Genomic DNA, 19,595 nt, shown 5'->3' with positions numbered 1-19,595 from the left:
GGTATAAAATAGTAAGTCATAAATTAGGTTAGGTGTGGAAGATTATGTAAAGTTTTTTTTTTTTTTTTTGGCAAAGAAGCTGAAGAAAAGCATGAAAGACCTCTTTACTTACGTTAACAATAAAAGAGAGGGAATTAGCATTAGTAGAGGCATATGATGCAAGAAAGCAAGCATATGCAGCATCAGCCAAAAAAAAAAAAAAAAAAACCCCTTCCACTTCACCCCTCCGTTCGTTCGAAATACCTGTCCAGCTGAGCCTTAAATTCATTTAGGCTATCAACTTCCACAACAAGGGATGGAAGTCTGTTCCACCATCCAACTACCCGCTGGCTAAAGGCAAATTTACGCACATCTATCCTACATCTGTCTTTCCTCAATTTGAATTTATGCCCTCTGAGGTGATTATTCTGAGCAAGAGGCAGTATCCCATCAGCATTGAGCATGCTCAAACCATTTAAGGCTTTGTACACCTCTATCAGATCACCTCGCTGGTGCCTAGTCTCCAGACACTAATTTGCAAAACTTAAGCCTTTCTTCGTAAGAGCAACCTTCATTCCGTTCACTAACCTTGTTGCCCTACTCGTTCCAGCAGCTCTACATCCTTCTTGAAATGAGGCCTCCAGACCTGTATACAGTACTCAAGGTGTGGCCTTACCATTGCCTTATACAAGGGAATAATCACCTCCCTATCCCTGCTATAAAAATTCCTGTATATCATTGATAAGACACCATGAGCTACTCTTGCAGCCGGTCTGCACTGCTCAGAGAACTTCATATCTCTGAATCAATCACTTTCACCCTCTAGATATGAATGGTTTAACTGTTGATGAACTGGCTAAGGTTGCTGCCAAACTAAAATTGAGAGAAAATTGGAAGGGAAATTGTTAAACTTAATTGTAAAAAGGCACCTGGAGTAGATTGGTTCTATCCAATCCACCTCAGGTGCCTTTTTAAAATTTAGTCATATTTATGTTAAAGATGGAGGCAAACCTTTAGCCATAATGATGACAACATCCTTGGACTGGAAATGTGTGAATGTATCACCAATTCATAAAGGTTGTCAACATCCACTACAATAATGAATGGAAGTTTGTTCAGCTATCAACTACCTGCTGGCTAAAGGCAAATTTCTGCACATCTAGTTTTACAATTAGCTTTTCTCTAAATTAATTTATGTTCCCTCAGTTGAGTATTCTGCAAGAGTACTCAATCTCAAGAGTACTGAATTTCAAACTTGATTGAGTGCTCTCAGCAAGAGTACTCAATCCCATCAGATTTGAGCTTCCTCAAACCATTCAAGGCCTTATTACACCTCAATCAGACAACTGAGCAGGTTAACTAGTCTCCAGATGCTGCAGTTTGCAGAACTTTAGAATTTCTTTGTAATAGCACCCTTCTGTTCCCCCTCACTACTCTTGTTACCCCTCTCTGTACTCATTCTAGAAACTCTACATACTTCCTAAAATGAGGCCTCCAGACCTGTATCAATACTCATGGTGTGGCCTGACCATTTCCTCATACATGGGGATAATCACCTCTGCATAAATTTTGTTGACATCCACTATTATCCCTGCTAGCAAAATTCCTGTATATCATTGACAAGACACTACCCGATACTCTTGCAGCCTGTCTGCACTGCTCAGAAAATTTCATATCTGACTGCAAAATTACTTCCAGTTCTTTTTCATTCTACACTGTCCTGAGTGTAGTACCACACTGTTGGTATGTTAGTCTGGGGTTAGTGCTACCCAGATGCAGTATTTTACATTTATCAATGTTAAACTTGAGTTGCCACCTTTCATTCATCTGCCCAACTTTTATAGATCCTGTAGTAGTAATGAACTGTCATTACTGTCAGTAACAACACTGCCAACCTTTGTCTCATCTGCAAACTTGGATATTAACCCTGATATACCTTCGTCAGTATCATTGATAAATATAAAAAGCAACAATGGGCCCAAAACCGAACTCTTGTGGACTCCACCAATAACAATAAACCATGGAGAGCAGTATCCATTGATTACCACTCTCTGTCTTCTCCCACTCAACCATCCCTTTATCCATAGCAGAACTTGCCTTTAATGCCATACTTTTCCAATTTGATCAGTAGTCTTCCATATGCAACACTATCAAAGCCTTTCCTGAAATCTAAATATATGATATCAAAATTATTTTTTGCATCCTGTTCCTCTGTGACCACATTGTAGTATGTAATCAAATTGGTCAGACAAAATTTTCCCTTAACAAACCTATGCTGTGTCAGAACTATAACAACAGTCTTGTCTAGATGATCCTGTATTGCTTGCGTCTTTAACCAGTGACTCCATCATTTTCCCCAGAACAGAAGTTAAACTAACAGGTCTGTAATTACTCGAATATACCTTTGATCCCCCTTTGTGAATTGGAAATGCATATGCTTAGAGGAGAACAGGCATTCTGTGTGTTATCAGACACTCAATCTAAAACACTTGATGGATCCAATATATTTCTATTTCAGAAGATTTGGGAGAAGTCCGGTTGGCTTCACTCCCTAAAATCCACTCATGCACATCTCAATGGTAAGCCCCACTACGTCACTTAGGTGGCAACGAACGTGTAGGTGGTTCTCTTCAAGACACCTGGTCAGCGTGAAGAGAAAAGACCAAACCCTCCAGCCAGATGATACAAATGGCCTTCAGTCCCCAGTGGCTTTCACTCCCCCTCTTTCGGCAGCGAGAGAATCAGAGTGGAAGCAGAGGGTGCTAAGAATATCTGGATACGACTAGGTTGCCATGCACAGAAACTGAACTTGGCCTGTTACAACATAAGATCGCTCATCAGTGAAGACAGGATATTAGAGCTGGAAAAGGAATTAGAAAATGGGAATTGGAATATCATTGGTTTGGCTGACTCGAGAAGAAGAAGAAGAAATTAATCACTTATAAGCTTATCAAGTGGAAATCTGCTGTACACCAATGGAAACAGTGAAAGGAGCGAAGGTGGAGTTGTATTTCTGGTCCATAAAGATATAAAAAACAATATTTTGGAATTCAAAAGTAATCACCATGTGTATCAAGACTACTACTCAGGAATTCTGAGAGGTACAAGCTAAAGGTTATAATAATTTATGTACCAACATCGAGCCATGATGATGAAGAGGTTGAAGAAATGTATACAGAAATTGAGTCTTCTAGCTGAGCAGAAAACCCACTACACTATCATTATGGGGGAACTTCAATGCTAATGTTGGAAAGAGACCAAATAGCACAGAAAGGGGCACTATAGAAAATTTTGAAATTGGTGAAAGACTTGTGGAATTTGCAGAATCTCAAGGATTGTCAGTAATGAACACTTTTTTTCAAGTAAAGGGCAATTTCGTTAGTAACAACTAACAAAATCGACTTCATCCTCGCTAACAGAAGATATATCGTGAATGATGTTACCATCCTGAACAAGTAAACGTTGGAAGTAATCACAGAATGGTAAGATGTACACTTGATATAGAGGTAAGAAAATAAAGGAAAAAACTGACTTGAGTAAGTAATACGAAAGTCTTTGAGATAATAGAAGAGGAGAAAAAGCAGTATGTACTGGAACTTAAGGACAAGTTTGAGCTTTTGCAGACTGTTCAAGACCAAGATATCAACAAGGAATATTACAACTTTCCGAAAGTGATAAAGCCCAAGAAACCTATAGGGAAAAAGAAATCCAAAGAAGAAAACATTAGTCAAGAAACACTCGTCATGATGAACCGAAGACGACAGATGAAAAGCAAGAAAAACACTGAGAGGGAGAAAATTGAGTATACTGAGTTATGCAAAGCCATTAGAAAGAGACTCAGAGAGGATATAAGAAGATTTAACACAAGAAAAGTAGAAAAGGCATTAAGGGAAAACAAAGGACTTAAATCAGCAGCCATGAGCAGTAATACAGAAAGAAGAATGATACTGAAACTGAAGAATAGCAATAGTGTGCTTATAAATAGCAGAGAAGGCATGATTCAAATAGCAGAATTCTACTATAGAAAATTATACAAGGAGCGAGGGAATGACGCCAGCAGTGGGGAAGATGGATCGCAAATTAGTAACACATACGACATACCTGATATCCTTCCTGATGAGGTAGAACATGCATTGAAGAAAATGAAGAATCGGAAAGCCCCGGGGGAAGATGAAGTTACTGTAGAGTTGTTAAAATTGGGAGGAAGAGACATAACACAAAAACTGGCAAGGCTCTTCACAAAGTGCATTAGAAAAGGTGTGACGCCTAAGCAGTGGAATAATGCAATCATAGTTTTGCTGCATAAGAAAGGAGATAAATCATAAATTGGAAATTATAGACCAATTAGCTTGTTATCCCAAATCTACTAGTTGTTCACAAGGGTCATTACTAACAGGTTAGAAAGAATACTTGATGAGAATAAACCAAAAGAGCAAGCTTATTTTAGGACAGGATTCTCAACTGTGGATCATTTTCACGTAATATCACAGCTAATGGAGAAAGCAAATGAATATAAAACACCATTTTGCCTGGCATTTGAGGATTATGAAAAGGCATTTGACTCCATACTGCATAAGGCAATGTTTCGGCGCTTGAAATAAAAGGCGTACATACCCCATATATTGTGATTTTGAAGAAAATGTATGAGAACGCTACCTCCTTTATTAGACTAGACAAAGACAGTAGCAAATTTAAAATTTAGAAAGGATTCGACAAGGAGACACAATATCTTCGAAGTTGTTTACAGCTGACCTTGAGGTAGCTTTCAGAAGATTAGACTGGTTGCAGAATGGAGTCAATGTGAATGGAGAGTACCTAAACCATTTACAATTTGCAGATGACATTGGGCGCCTCTGTAGCCAGGTGCGAAGGAGCAGCAGTGCATAACACACGCTTCTTGATTAGACTGGGCTTCAAGCCCGTCACCACCAAATACGGAGGATGCGGAAAGGTCAGGGAATGACCATCGCATATTCTCGGAGCAATATGGCCTTAGTTGCTAATGCTCCTAAAAACCAAATAACAAACAAACCGTTAATAAACTTAATTCGACCAAACCCCTCTGCTTGTTATGCATTCTCAGACCATCTGATTGGTGGGGAACTTTACAATCAGTGTTATGCAGTCAGGATGATATCCTCTGATTTTCATCTTCTGACATATCTCTTCCCATCCGAGCTATGCAGGTTGAATTTCGATTTGTCAGAAAAGATGATGGTATCTCATTGCTGCTTTGTCCATAAAACATGTGTTTTAGCCCTAGCAAGTCACTTCTTCCTTATTTGTTGGCTCAAAGTCTTCTTCTTAGGCCGATAGACATGCAGACCAAATTCCGAAAGCACTCTGGATAGTTCGTGTGCGTGTCAACACCAGAGGCCATCTCAAAATCCAGTTTTAGATCAGTAGCACTAGCATGGGGATTACGAAGGCATAGCTGTTTCAAATATCAATCTTGGGAAGGTATAGTCACTCTCTTATGGCGCCTGATCCAGGTCCTCTTCACATCACTGGTTTCATGCTTTAATTTCAGTACCTGGGATACTGTTGAATGGTGGCAGCCTATTTTATCAGCGATAGCACTCGTAGAAAGCCCTTCCTGGGACAGAGCAACAGCTACACTTCTTTTTTCTTGGTGTCACTGAACATATGGAGCCAAGCTTACACCTCCGCAAAACAGGATACTAATGAGCACCTATGCCATATTTATAGAAATATTGCTACCTATGCCATATTTATAGAAATATTGCTACCTATGCCTTTTTCAATTGATGTTTTCAATACTTTTGGTATATTCCAAGTGCAAATCAGGCATAATTGCACCTGGTGTGAAGGGTTTCCAAACTACAGATTAACAAGTCAGTAACTACACTGTCATAGTACTTCTCAAGCAAAGTAAATTCACATGTTTCTTATTTTGATATGTCAGTTAGTGGCTGAGAAAGGGCCAGGCAATGTTTTGGACCGTTTAAGTGGGGGAAGGAAGCAAAAATTGCCCAATCTTATAAAATGGCCCTAGTTGATGGGGTTGTTTATTTTTCAGTACAGAGCAAAATTCTGGGTTATTCAGTCTCTGGGAAACCATGATATCAGAAGTGGGGAAAATTCAGTTAGGGCTTAGGCAGTGTACCTTGTGTGCGGTTATATTTAGGTCAAGAAAGAACAGTTTTATAGTTTTCTCCTGGACCAACAAGGTCAGTTATTGATTTTGCCATGTCTCCCAAAGGTTGGAAATCAGACAAAAGGCTAAAGGTAGCAGGGAGGAAATCACATTATAGTTGGAGGAGAACAGTGGTTCAGGAATCAAGTAGACCAATAGTTGGCTATCGCCGTATCTTTGCCTGGGTAGCAATGGCATGCAGTACTTGAAGTGACTCAATTAGTATAGATTATGAATGCAGCTGTAAAGACAAAATGTAAAATTAAAAATACTTTTATCTCTGGGCCTTCTATCCAATAATGTCTTACTAGCTTCTCCAGATTCTGAACAACTGCTGTACTATATTGACAGTTTTGTCAGGTTCTGGTAAGCCATTGTTTTATACCCAAAATGACTGAGCACAAAAATCACTCAACTAACTAGACTGGCCCTCTCGTAGAAAGTGTACAGTGGTACAATCCTATCTACCATCACGCTATCCATATTTCTACTGGAACATTTTGAATATCTCATGTTCAGGATTTCCATGTGAAAGCGAAAGATGGCTTTACAATATGCTTTTGAATGGAAATCCCTGCCAGACTGCTCTATTTTTGTAACATTCATCAGACTGGCAACCGTCATTTTGGTATTCATATCCAAGAGTTGCACAGAGTACATATCACAGCAGACGAGGTTGTCCCATCACCAAGGCAACCTTCTCCACCTCTGGCATGCTCATGTTTCAGCCTGCAACTTATTTAAGATCTGGGTGATGGCCAACGCTTCATATTCAGTCTAACTGCAACTGTACTCAGCACACCAAGCTGAACAGTCTCACTTTGTGCCAGTGTGTACCAATAGTTTGAAGTCAGAACTCTCTCTCTGCAATCTGCCGCTGTCTTTCCAGACCGTGATTTCTAAGCAGATTGCCTCAAAGTGCAACATATTTATTGCAAAGTTGCACACCGTAGAGCTAGCCTTGGCTCACATAGAAACTTGCCACCGCTAAAAATGTAATAATATATACAGAGCTGCCAACTGTCAACAGTAACAATGGAAAATCTGTCTTTTACTTAATTTGACCCTGCTCTCTTTTACCACTGTAGAACATAGTTGGTGACTTAGATTTTTGTATTTTTGTAGAAACTCAAGTTTTCTATGCCTTTTCATTTTCAGAGAAATTAAATAAATAAAGAATAAAACTAAATTAAAATTGGATTTTTTTTTTTAATTTTGTGAATTTGTACGTATTTTTGTTAAATAAAAATGTCAGGCATGCTGTAGCAGTCTACATTGAAAAATAGAAACACACCATAATATGATATTTCAGTAGAATTTATGGTTTGAAGCTAATTAATAATTTCATTCAGTAAAATGCCCAAGAAATAAGATAAGTTACTATTTTGGATAAGTTTCTATTTATTTTGCTCAACTTTTTTTTTATTTTTTTATTTTTTTATTTTTTAGTGTTTTGAAGCATTAGTTCTGATAATTACACAAGATCATCCATGTTTTGTGAAATCTGAAAAGGGTAACACATTTGCAGTGCATTGTTTTCAAATTCGAAATTTTTTATGGATAAGTTTCTATTTTGCTCAACTTTTTTTTTTTTTTTTTGATGTTTTGCAGCATTAGTTCTGATAATTTCAGGGTGAAAACCTACCAGATGCTATAATGAAAGAAGAAATAATTGATGTACAGTGGGTCTTGGTTGAAGAACTAAGAAGTGCACAAGGAAGCTTGAAATATAACAGATTTTCCCAAGTCGTGCCTTGCATTTTTACAATTCCTCATATCAGTGCTGAATGCAAAAGAATATTCAGTCATATTAAAAAAAACAAAAACTGAGGTCGGATCTTTTATTTCTAGTGAAGCTTGGAATGCTTCTGACAGCCAAGTCTGGACAGCAGGGCCATTATTATGAACAAAACTTTGATTCAACATTTGTGAATAGGACAAAGGCTGAAATATTGTTTCTTAAAACAATCAAAATCAATCTAATAGAATATTCAAACAGAAATCCACAGACCAAAAAATGTTAGATGAGCTTTATTTTAATATAAAATGTGTATTTCGCCAGACTGAAGAATTGTAATTTAATTTCTAGTGCAGTGAGGAGCCACTTGTTTTCTCCCTGCTTATAGATGTCTCTCTCTAGCTTTGTGAATGTCAAATGTTGGCATCTATGTATATACTGGTTCTATTTGCACATTGCAGACCTTATCATGTCTCATACATCATCTTGTGGAATCAGAATTCTGTGTTCACTTTTTCTGAATCCTCAGCCACACTAGAATCATATTCCCCTATTGTGACACCATTGTAGCCATTTTTATCAAATGTCAAGGTGTTTTCGTAATGAATACCAGTTAGGTTTTAGTACTTTTATCCTTCTAACAACCTTATACGCTATCAACTTTTATCTGAAAAAGATGTCTAAAATTTTGCAATTTTTAAAAAATTTTAAATTTTTCTTAATTATCATATACACTCTTGCATCTTTTTTATCATGATTTACCTATTTTTTAGTTTTATATATTTGATGTGATGGGATACACTTTAGCTTTAGCATTAGCATTAGTAGAGGCATTTGATGCAAGAAAGCAAGCTTATGCAGCATCAGCCAAAAAAAAAAAAAATAAAGTAAAATAAATAAATAAAAAATAACCACTTCCACTTCACCCCTCTGTTCGTTCGAAATACCTGTTCAGCTGAGCCTTAAACTTATTTAGGCTATCAACTTCCACGACAAGGGATGGAAGTTGGTTCCACCTACCAACCACCCGCTGGCTAAAGGCAAATTTCCGCACATCTATCCTACATCTGTCTTTCCTCAATTTGAATTTATGCCCTCTCAGGTGATTATTCTGAGCAAGAGGAAGAATCCCATCAGCATTGAGCATGCTCAAACCATTCAAGGCTTTGTACACCTCTATCAGATCACCTCACTGGTGCCTAGTCTCCAGACACTGTAATTCGCAAAACTTAAGCCTTTCTTCGTAAGAGCACCCCTTTGTTCCATTCACTAATCTTGTTGCCCTTCTCTGTACTCGTTCGAGCAGCTCTACATCCTTCTTGAAATGAGGCCTCCAGGCCTGTATACAGTACTCTAGGTGTGCCTGACCATTGCCTTATACAACGGAATAATCACCTCCTTATCCCTGCTAGAAAAATTCCTATATATCATTGACAATACACCATGAGCTACTCTTGCAGCACGTCTGCACTGCTCAGAGAACTTCATATCTGCCTGCACAACCATCCCCAGGTTCCTTTCATTCTCTACCACTGTCAGTGTAGTACCACAGAGTTGATATGTTGCTCTGGGGTTGCCGTTTCTCATATGTAGTACTTTACATTTGTCAATTTTAAACTTCATTTGCCACCTCTCAGCCCATCTGCTCAACCTTTCCAGATCCTGTTGCAGCAGCATAGTGTCAGTAGTGTCCTTAACAACCCTGCCAACCTTCGTGTCATTGCAAACTTGGACATTAAGCTTGATATACCATCATCAATATCATTTATAAATACAGAAAACAATAAAGGACCCAATACTGAACCCTGAGGGACTCCACTAATAAGATTAGTCCATGATGAGCCGTATCCATTAATTACCACTCTCTGTCTTCTCCCCCTCAACCTCCCCTTTATCCATAGCAGAAATTTGCCTCCAATGCCACACTGCTCCAATTTGTGCAGCAGTCTTCAATGTGCAACAGTATCAAAAGCCTTTCTAAGATCCAAGTATATAATATCAAAGTTATTCCCTGCATCCAGGTCTTTTGTGACTGCATCATAGTATCCAATCAAATTGGTCAGGCAAGACTTCCCCTTAACAAAACCATGCTGTGTCCGAGCTATAACTGAAGTCTTGTCTAGATGATCCTGCAGTGCTTCTTTAACCAGTGCCTCCATTAATTTTCAAGGAACAGAACTTTAAACTCACAGGTCTATAATTACTTGTGTCAGCCTTTGATCCTCCCTTGTGAATTGGGATCACATTTGCACATCTCCAGTCCATGGGTACCTCCCCTGAGTCCAAGGAAGCTCTCATAATTATGGCTAAGGGTTTGCTTACTTCCTTTGCTGCCTTCTTTAATATAACTGGATAGATCCAATCCACCCCAGATGCCTTTCTTGTGTTTATCTTCAACAATTTCTCTTCCACTGTACTCTCAGTTATTACAAGATTCTTTACCTTACTGCTAGAGTTGAATAGAGTTGGCATTCCCCTCGCTGAATAACTCCTCATGTGTGAATGTCGATGCAAAATATTCATTTAGTTTGTTAGCTACCTGAGCAGGGTCATGAACAGTTGACCCATCGATATCAAGTGGACCAATGTGATTCATCACCTTCCTTCTAGAGTTTACATAAGTAAAGAACTCTTTGCTGTTTTTCTTCGCATCCCTTGCCAAGGAACTCTCGTAGTCTGCCTTCGCCTGCCTAACCTCCTTTGTAACTTGGTTACAGATCAACTTGTATCTATCATAGGCTTCTGTGTCACGTGTTAATTTGTATGTATCCCATGCATTTTTCTTCTCTGCCATATGCCTCATTAGTTCATCTGACATCCATTTAGGCCTAAACCTTGAACAATATTTCTTAGTTGGTATGTAAAACCTAGTAGCTTGCAAGATAAGTTCTTTGAATGCTTCCCATTTTGAATTTGCTGTTGGTAACATCATCAGTTGATCCTACTGTATAGAATTTAAATACTGTCTCAGTCCATCGTAGTCGCCTTTATTAAAGCAATACCCCTTCCCTTTACCCCTAATGGTAGTTACCTCTTTTAGTAACTCCCACTTCAGAACACTGTGATCACTGCCACCTAGTGGTTCATTTATCTTCAGATTCTTAATGCATGAAGAATCACTACTGATAATTAAATCAAGAGTATTACTCCCTCCAGTTGCCTCCCGAACATGCTGATGTAGAAAACAATCATCCAATAAATCCACAAAAGCCTTGCTAGTGTGTGAATCACCAACCCCCAAATTCCAGTCAGTATCTGGGAAAGTAAAATCCCCCATTATAAGACTCTCTGATTTACTGGCCCACTCTATTTCTCTGTACAGTTTCTTATTCACAGTGTGCTGAAGTGGGATTTACTCAAAGAGGTAACTACCATTAGGGGTAAAGGGAAGGGTTATTGCTTCCGTAAAGGCGACTACGATGGACTGAGACAGTATTTAAATTCTATACAGTGGGACCAACTGATGATGTTACCAACAGCAAATTCAAAATGTTAAGCATTCAAAGAACTTATCTTGGAAGCTACTAGCCTTTACATACCAACTAAGAAATATTGTTCAAGGTTTAGGCCTAAGTGGATGTCAGATGAACTAATGAGACATATGGCAGAGAAGAAAAATGAAATAACTGGGAGTAAAGTGGAGGAGAAACCGGGGTGGATGGGATCTATCCAGTTATATTAAAGGAGGCAGCAAAGGAAGTAAGCAAACCCTTATCCATAATTATGAGAGCTTCCTTGGACTCAGGGGAGGTACCCATAGACTGGAAATGTGCAAATGTGACCCCAATTCACAAAGGAGGATCAAAGGCTGACACAAGTAATTATAGAACTGTAAGCTTAACTTCTGTTCCAGGAAAATTAATGGAGGCACTGGTTAAAGAAGCACTGCAGGATCATTTAGACAAGACTTCAGTTATAGCTTAGACACAGCATGGTTTTGTTAAGGGGAAGTCTTGCCTGACCAACATGATTGGATACTATGATGCAGTCACAAAAGAACTGGATGCAGGGAATAACTTTGATATTATATACTTGGATCTTAGAAAGGCTTTTGATACTGTTGCACATGGAAGACTGCTACAAAAATTGGAGCAGTGTGACATTGGAGGCAAATTGCTGCTATGGATAAAGGGGTGGTTGAGTGGTAATCAATGGATAAAGGGGTGGTTGAGTGGTAATCAATGGACACTGCTCATCGTGGACTAATGTTATTAGTGGAGTCCCTCAGGGCTCAGTGTTGGGTCCATTATTGTTTTCTGTATTTATAAATGATATTGATGATGGTATATCAAGCGTAATGTCCAAGTTCGCAGACGATACGAAGGTTGGCAGGATTGTCAAGAACACTACTCACACTATGCTACTGCAACAGGATCTGGAAAGGTTGAGCAGATGGGCTGAGAGGTGGCAAATGAAGTTTAATATTGACAAATGTAAAGTACTACATATGGGAAACGGCAACCCCAGAGCAACATATCAACTCTGTGGTACTACACTGACAGTGGTAGAGAATGAAAGGGACCTGGGGGTGGTTGTGCAGTCAGATATGAAGTTTTCTGAGCAGTGCAGACGGGCTGGAAGAGTAGCTCATGGTGTATTGTCGATGATATATAGGAATTTTTCTAGCAGGGATGAGGAGGTGATTATTCCCTTGTATAAGGCAATGGTCAGGCCACACCTAGAGTACTGTATACAGGTCTGGAGGCCTCACTTCAAGAAGGATGTAGAGCTGCTGGAACGAGTACAGAGAAGGGCAACAAGATTAGTGAATGGAACAAAGGGGTGCTCTTACGAAGAAAGACTTAAGTTTTGCAAATTAGTTTCTGGAGACTAGGCACCAGCGAGATGATCTGATATATGTGTATAAATCCTTGAATGGTTTGAGCATGCTCAATGCTGATGGGATTCTTCCTCTTGCTTAGAATAATCACCTGAGAGGGCATAAATTCAAATTGAGAAAAGACAGATGTAGGGTAGACGTGAGGAAATTTGCCTTTAGCCAGCGGGTGGTTGGTTGGTGGAATAGACTTTCATCCCTTGTCATGGAAGTTGATAGCCTAAATAAGTTTAAGGCTCAGCTGGACAGTTATTTCGAATGAACATAGGGGTGAAGTGGAAGTGGTTATTTTTTTATTTATTTATTTATTTATTTTTATTTTATTTTTTTTTGGCTGATGCTGCATAAGCTTGCTTTCTTGCATCAAATGCCTCTAGTAATGCTAATGCTAATATGCATAACCATCGATTTTTAAAGTGTATAATTACTGAGCTTGGTGCATCATTTCGTTAGTTGTCTGTGCACCGCAAAAATCAATCAATTCACTCATTTCATCCTTCTCCTTACCTCACACTTAAAAATTGCTTAATGTTATTAGATTGCCCAGATGCAGGAAGATATGAAAAAGCAAGAGAAGAAATGGTCATATGAAATCAGAAGATTGAGAAACAGTTTTATAAACCTAGAAAAAGAACGTGATAGATTGAAAGAGGATGTCCATCAGCTTGAAATGCAGCGTTTAGAACTACTGTCTTGTGTTAAAGTAGGTTTTATTTATTTTCTTCTTCTTCTTCTTCTTGTATTTTTTATTTTATTTATTTATTTTTTATTTCTCCTTTAAGATACAGAAAAACTCATTATTTAATTTAGAGACTCAGTCAATCTGGGGCATAGGCCTTATACTGCTAGAGTGAGGACTCTTTAATAATTATGCATGTGCTCTAAATTCATTGAAATTTTAAAAAGCCATGCTGAGCCCCTATAATTTTTGGACTCTGTTAATTAGATATTTTTATTCCTTTAATTTTTCAGATTTTGATAGGCTTTTTTTTCAGATTTAATGCAATGCAAATTGTAATTTTTTAACGAAACACATTACACAATTTTATAGCATAATTTTGCTGTAGTATCCAAGAAAATGCATGTGTTTGCATTTTCTGATTAAATAGGCAATTTTTTTTTCTTACTGGCAACTAAAAGCAATTCAAAGTAGGACAAAATTTTACCATCATTGCTTTTATTATATCATTATAAACATCATGTAATAATAGTAATATTCATTGCATCACTTCTCTGGGATTGAAAAAAAGAATATTAGTCCTTTTTTTAATTATACTAGAGACTAATAATTTATATTAATTTCTAGTATAAGTAATATATAAGTGAGTTTTTTTTTTTTTTTTTTTTATGAAAAACCCCAAACACGAAAGGTATCAAAACCTATAGTACTTAGTACCGTGCATGGGTTGAAGGAGAAGTAAGGGAGGAGGGGGATGCCGGAAACTTTGCTCTAGAGACTAAACATGGGTTTCACCACTTCAAGCCTCCAATAAGCAAAGTGGTGGTTTTTCACCGGTTGATGAAAGTCATCTACCACCTATAATTTATAATAGACTAAGTTGTGTATATTTTTTAATGCTATACAAATTGTAATTTTATAGCATTATCTGGTGCAATATCTGGTTATTTTTAAAATTAAATTTAATATAATCATGCCTGAGACTAGAACAGCAAAGAGTAGTGAGAATGCTTTGCTTGGGGACATTTCTCCTGAAATTCAGGGTCTTGTGGTTTGTCGACTCTGTGCCTCATGAGAGGTTACTGTATGGGCTTCAACAGGTTTGGATTATTGGTAAGATTCTAAGATGGAATTGCTGGGTGGTTGCAGGGCAGGAGGTACAGGATTTTGATTAATGGATATTCTTCAGATTGGTGTAACGTCAGGAGTGGAGTCCCTCAAGAATTGGTTTTTGGACCACTGTTGTTTCTCATTTTCATAAATGACATTGACGAAGGGATAGAAGGCATGACGCCAAAATTTGTCGATAACGTAAAGATTGGCAAAGTTGTTAATGATCAGTGCCAAGCATTGCTCCTTCAAGATGACTCAAAGAGATTTCACAGATGGGCAGAGAAGTGGCAGCTATGTTTTAATGCTGTTAAATTTAAGGTCATTGGGGAATACACTTGTGGAATAGCAACCCACAAATAAATTATACACTTGGTGGGACTGAATTAAAAATAGTGGAGGAGGAAAGGGATCTGGGAGTTACAATACAGGCAGATACGAAGCTTTCTGAACAATATAAACAAACACCCAGGAATGTACATGGTGACCTATCGATGATTTATCGAACACTATATAGAGATAAGGAGGTCATAATCCCACTGTACAAAGCACTTGAAAGGGTCCAAAGATGGGCAACTTGATTGATGAGATCGGCAGAAAGGCAACTGTATGAGGAAAGACTGATTATGTGGACTACAGAGCATGGCAGCCAGGGATCTCAGAGGTGACCTGATTGAGGTTTATGAGGCTCTGAGAGAGAGAGAGAGAGAGAGAGAGAGAGAGAGAGAAAGATTAGTAAAATGAATGATGGTGGACTTCTCACTGTTCTAAACAATTACTGAAATAGCACCAGATAAACTTATAGCCTTATACAATCACTGCATAACAGAGGAAATATTCCCTAAAATCTGGAAAAAGTAGTACTAAGATTAATCCTGAAGAACCCAGAGAAACCCCCCACTGATCTAAAATCATACAGACCAATAGTTCTGCTCCCAGGTACTAGGAAAAATATATAAAAAAAGACTAATTAGATAGTATGAATCAGAGCTGTAATACTCAATATGTTCTATGTTGATAATAATATTAGTAAATTTATCAGATACTAATAAAAAAAGACTAATTTATAATAGGATATCTGTGTATTATACAGAAGCAGGCTTTCACTCAAATAATCAGTGTGGTTTTAAAAAGGGCAACTGTACGGAGATGCCATTCACCACCTACTGACGACAGTAAAAAATTCAAAGGAAAAGTACATGTTGGCAATTTCTGTAGACTTTCTGGGGCATGTGATATTCCCTCTGGTGGCATAGTGTTCTTAGGAGACTCTGTCAGACAAATGTCCCACAAAACCTCTATAAAGTAATAAACAGCTACCTTAAAGACAGAAGTATCTCAGTTCGCACAAAGTTACAGGAATTGACATGCTCTGTGAACAAAGATTGCCCGCACTGCTCAATCCATATCCCCTTCTTCTGAACAATTGTTCTGGATGAATTTCTGGCTTTGGATCTGGGCCCAGTTTAAAGCCTAGCCTTTGCGGATGATTTGATTCTCCTTGTAAAAGGAAACACAAGAGAGAGTGATTGGAGAGTAAAGATCAAATGCCACCCTCATGCAACTGCAGGAGTGGGCACAAATTCACATGCTCAGAATATCACCTGAAAAAAAAAAAAATTAAATCCATTCTTTTGAAAGGAAACCTATGGAGACCCCCGCCAATTAAAATTAATGGAAAAACCGTAAAAATTGTATCAGAATTAAAATACTTAGGGGTTCTTTTTGACTCAAAATATGCATATTTGGCAAGAAAAGTGAGAAACTAGGCAAGCATGATTGCCAGGATCTATTGGGCTGACTGGCGGCTCAAAAGAACGACCCTGACAATCATATACCGAACAGTGTTCTTGCCTGTCATGAACTATGGAGCCATTGCGTGGTTTATCTGCACAGCCATAGTCAGAAAACAATACTTCTCGCTATATCAACAGAGAATGTTGCACTGTGAGAACACCGGCACTTCAGGTGCCGGCTGGTGCTCTCCCACTTTACTTGGGAAAAGCCAATGAGGCTTGTACTACAGAGTTAAGAAGGGCATACCCACAGAATTTCTGGGGATAGCCCATAACACCAAGGCTGAAAGTAAAAGAATAGCCACAAAGCTCCATGAGCTAGGGCAAACAAATTGGGAGCAGAAAACCAGAGGACTGGTTATCAAAAGGTTTCTGCCACAGGTGGCAATGGTTAGCACAAAGCCATCAAAGTGGTACACTCCTGGACTTTTCACATTTAGATTTACAAGTCATGACTCTCTAAAGGCCAAATTAACTTCCTTAGGGCTGACTGATGACCTAAACTGTATTTGTGGCGAAAGTGAAGACTGGGAACACATTCTCTATGAATGTATAATTTATGATGTACCAAGAACCCAATTAATAGCTAAAATTGGCCCCCCTAACCAGGGGACAAGAACATTTATTTTTAAAAAAAGAAAATAACTGATAAAGCTTTCACCAGCTTCACACAAAAAGTATTTGAAATGCATAGAAACATCCAGAAATGGGCCTTACGGTCTTCACAGTAAAACAACAATCCATAGCCAATGTGCCCATTTCTCTCACCACACACAGATGATGACAATTTAAACTGATAGGATAGCTGTATCCAGCTCTCTGACAGATACTCAAATTTGACTAAACCAGATTGACTAGGGTCACCCCCAGAATAACCATGTCTCTAGTGGGGGACCTGGGGGCCCACACCCAAATAAGGAAGCATTGGGGGGGGACAGATGTACAGGCAGCCAGGCAAACAGCTTAGCTGAAAAATATTAGTAAGCTGGCAGCTAGGGGATGCAATGTAAAATAAAAGAAGAATGAATGAAAGGAAAGAATAAAAGATTGAGAGAATTGGCTGGATACTGAATGACAGAGTGAAATAGAATTCGTGATAAAATGGAATGAATGTCAGTTTTGGTGAAAGACAGAGACCAAGAAAGGGAGCAAGATAGAGAGAATGAATGTAATGGTAAATAGAAGTGAGTGAAGGAATGAATGTAATTGGCTGCACGAACACATAGTTAACCAACAATATATTTATATGAAACACTAACACAATCCCAACTATATACCAACAACAACAACACACACGCACACTACACCCCCTGGCTTGCAAGATCTGCAGCTGCGCTGCAATTTAACTGAAAAGTATATGTAAGTTGAAGTGTCCGTGGAGAGCCTTGCAGTATGAAAGAACTGCCTGGGCCATTTTAACACATGGGCACACTCGGTGGAAGCCAAGAGCTTCAGCCTATTGGGGGCCTCACTTAGGGTTAGGAATGCAACTAAGAGAGACCCAAAAAAAATTAAAACAAAATTTAAACTGAATGGGGGCCACATTTGGAAATTTGCTGGGGGTAAGCGAGTTCTTAAAACAGCCCTGAGTAAATGAGACAAATGCCAAAAGAATAAATGAGAGTATGTCTGTGACTAAAAGAGCACAAACTACATACTGATTATTCCCCCCACCTGATGGGCAGAATTACTCATTATGGCCCCCTGCCCATTCAAGCAGACACCATGCCATTGCTACTCATCTGGCATGGTGTGGGATGCTGACACTGGTCAGAAGGACTTAACCCTGACCTTTGTGGTACAGAACATCCCACAAGCTTTCCAGTATAGAGACCTTTTCCCCTATGATCTTTCATTACTACAACTTGGGTTGGTTCTCTCACCACCCCAGATACTAAGGGCAAGTTGCTACAATGGATAAAAGGCTGTTTGAGTGGAAGACAACAGAGTGGTAATCAATGGACACTGGTCTTTGTGGACTAATGTTATTAGTGGAGTTCCCCCAGGGTTTGGTGTTTGGCCCACTGCTGTTTTGTATATTTATCAATGATATTGATGAAGATATATCAGGCTTAATGTATAAGTTTGCAAATGATACAAAGGTTGACAGGGTGACAGAAAAGATAGTGAGCTACTGCAATATCAAAGTTCGGAAGATGGGCAGAAAAGTGTCAACTGAAGTGTAACACTGACAAATGCAAAATACTGCATATGGGTAGAAGTAACTTAAAGGAAACGTACTGACTCTATGGTGCTACACGTAGGGTGGTAGAAAATGAAAAAGAGACCTGAGGGTAATTGTGCAGTCCTGAAATTTTCTGAGCAGTGTGGATAAGCAGCCAGAGCTGGTCATGTCGATGATATACAGGATGATATACACGATGATATTCAGGCCACGACTTGAGTACTGCTTGCAGGTCTCATTTTAGGAAGGATGTAGAGTTGCTTGAGCGAGTACAGAGAAGGGCAACAAGATTACTGAGAGTAATGAAGGGGTCCACTTACCAAGAAAGGCTTAAGTTCTGTAAATTTCAGTGGCTGGAGACTAGGCACCTGCGAGGCGATCTGATTGAGGTGTATAAGGCCTTGAATGAGTTGAGCAGGCTCAATTCTGATGGGATTCTTCCGCTTGCTCAGATTATGAACCTGAGGGGGCATAAATTCAAATTGAGGAAAGACAGTTGTAGAATAAATGTGGAGAAATTTGCCTTTAACCAGTGGGTAGTTTATTGTTGCAACAAACTTCTATCTGTCGTTGTGGAAGTTGATAGCTTAAATAAATTCAGGGAGGAACTGGACAAACTTTTAGAGGGAACGGGTGTGTGAAATTTTTATTTATTTTTTTTATTTATTTATTTTTTGGCTGATACTATAATCTCATATGTTTGCTTGCTTTCTTGTATCAAATGCTTCTACTACTACTACCACCCCTATCCCCAAACCTCGGTGGCACCCCTTTGCCTGGTGGGTTACCCTATTGTCAACCCCTAGGGTAGGACGGGCATTCTATTCTGGGGTCCTTCTTCTGTCACTTCCGGCCTTCCCAATATCATAGACCCCGGGTGCCAAGCGAATTTGAGGTCAAGCATTCCTATTGCAAGATCAACTGTGATAAGTTCTTTTTAAGTTATATTATTTACTATCAGCAGTTCATTTATAAATCAGTTCTACGCTTGAAAAGCCTCAAGTAAGAACAAAGAGGGGAACTCGCCTTTCTTTTTTATTACATATATTTCTTTATTTGCTAATAGATGAACTTTTCTGTGTGCTTGTGGCACTGCTCCTTCCTCCCCATGGCA

The 19,595-nt window shown here is 38.8% G+C and overlaps 1 protein-coding gene across 1 annotated transcript in view; it reads left to right on the top strand.

Moving 5' to 3' along the window:
* Positions 1 to 19,595, top strand: part of LOC150088267 (centrosomal P4.1-associated protein-like) — a 452,284-nt gene that overhangs the window by 336,400 nt on the left and 96,289 nt on the right. The window contains exon 9 of the mRNA XM_090370091.1: positions 13,250 to 13,414. Within this exon, the coding sequence (XP_090226217.1) occupies positions 13,250 to 13,414 (165 nt within the window). The remainder of the gene's footprint in view (positions 1 to 13,249; positions 13,415 to 19,595) is intronic.

The sequence above is a fragment of the Mastigoproctus giganteus genome, chromosome 3 (genome assembly GCF_048544385.1).
Source record: "Mastigoproctus giganteus isolate SK-2022 chromosome 3, ASM4854438v1, whole genome shotgun sequence".
In the NCBI taxonomy this organism is placed as follows: Eukaryota; Metazoa; Arthropoda; class Arachnida; order Uropygi; family Thelyphonidae; genus Mastigoproctus; species Mastigoproctus giganteus.
This window is presented reverse-complemented; position numbering and strand designations above follow the sequence as displayed.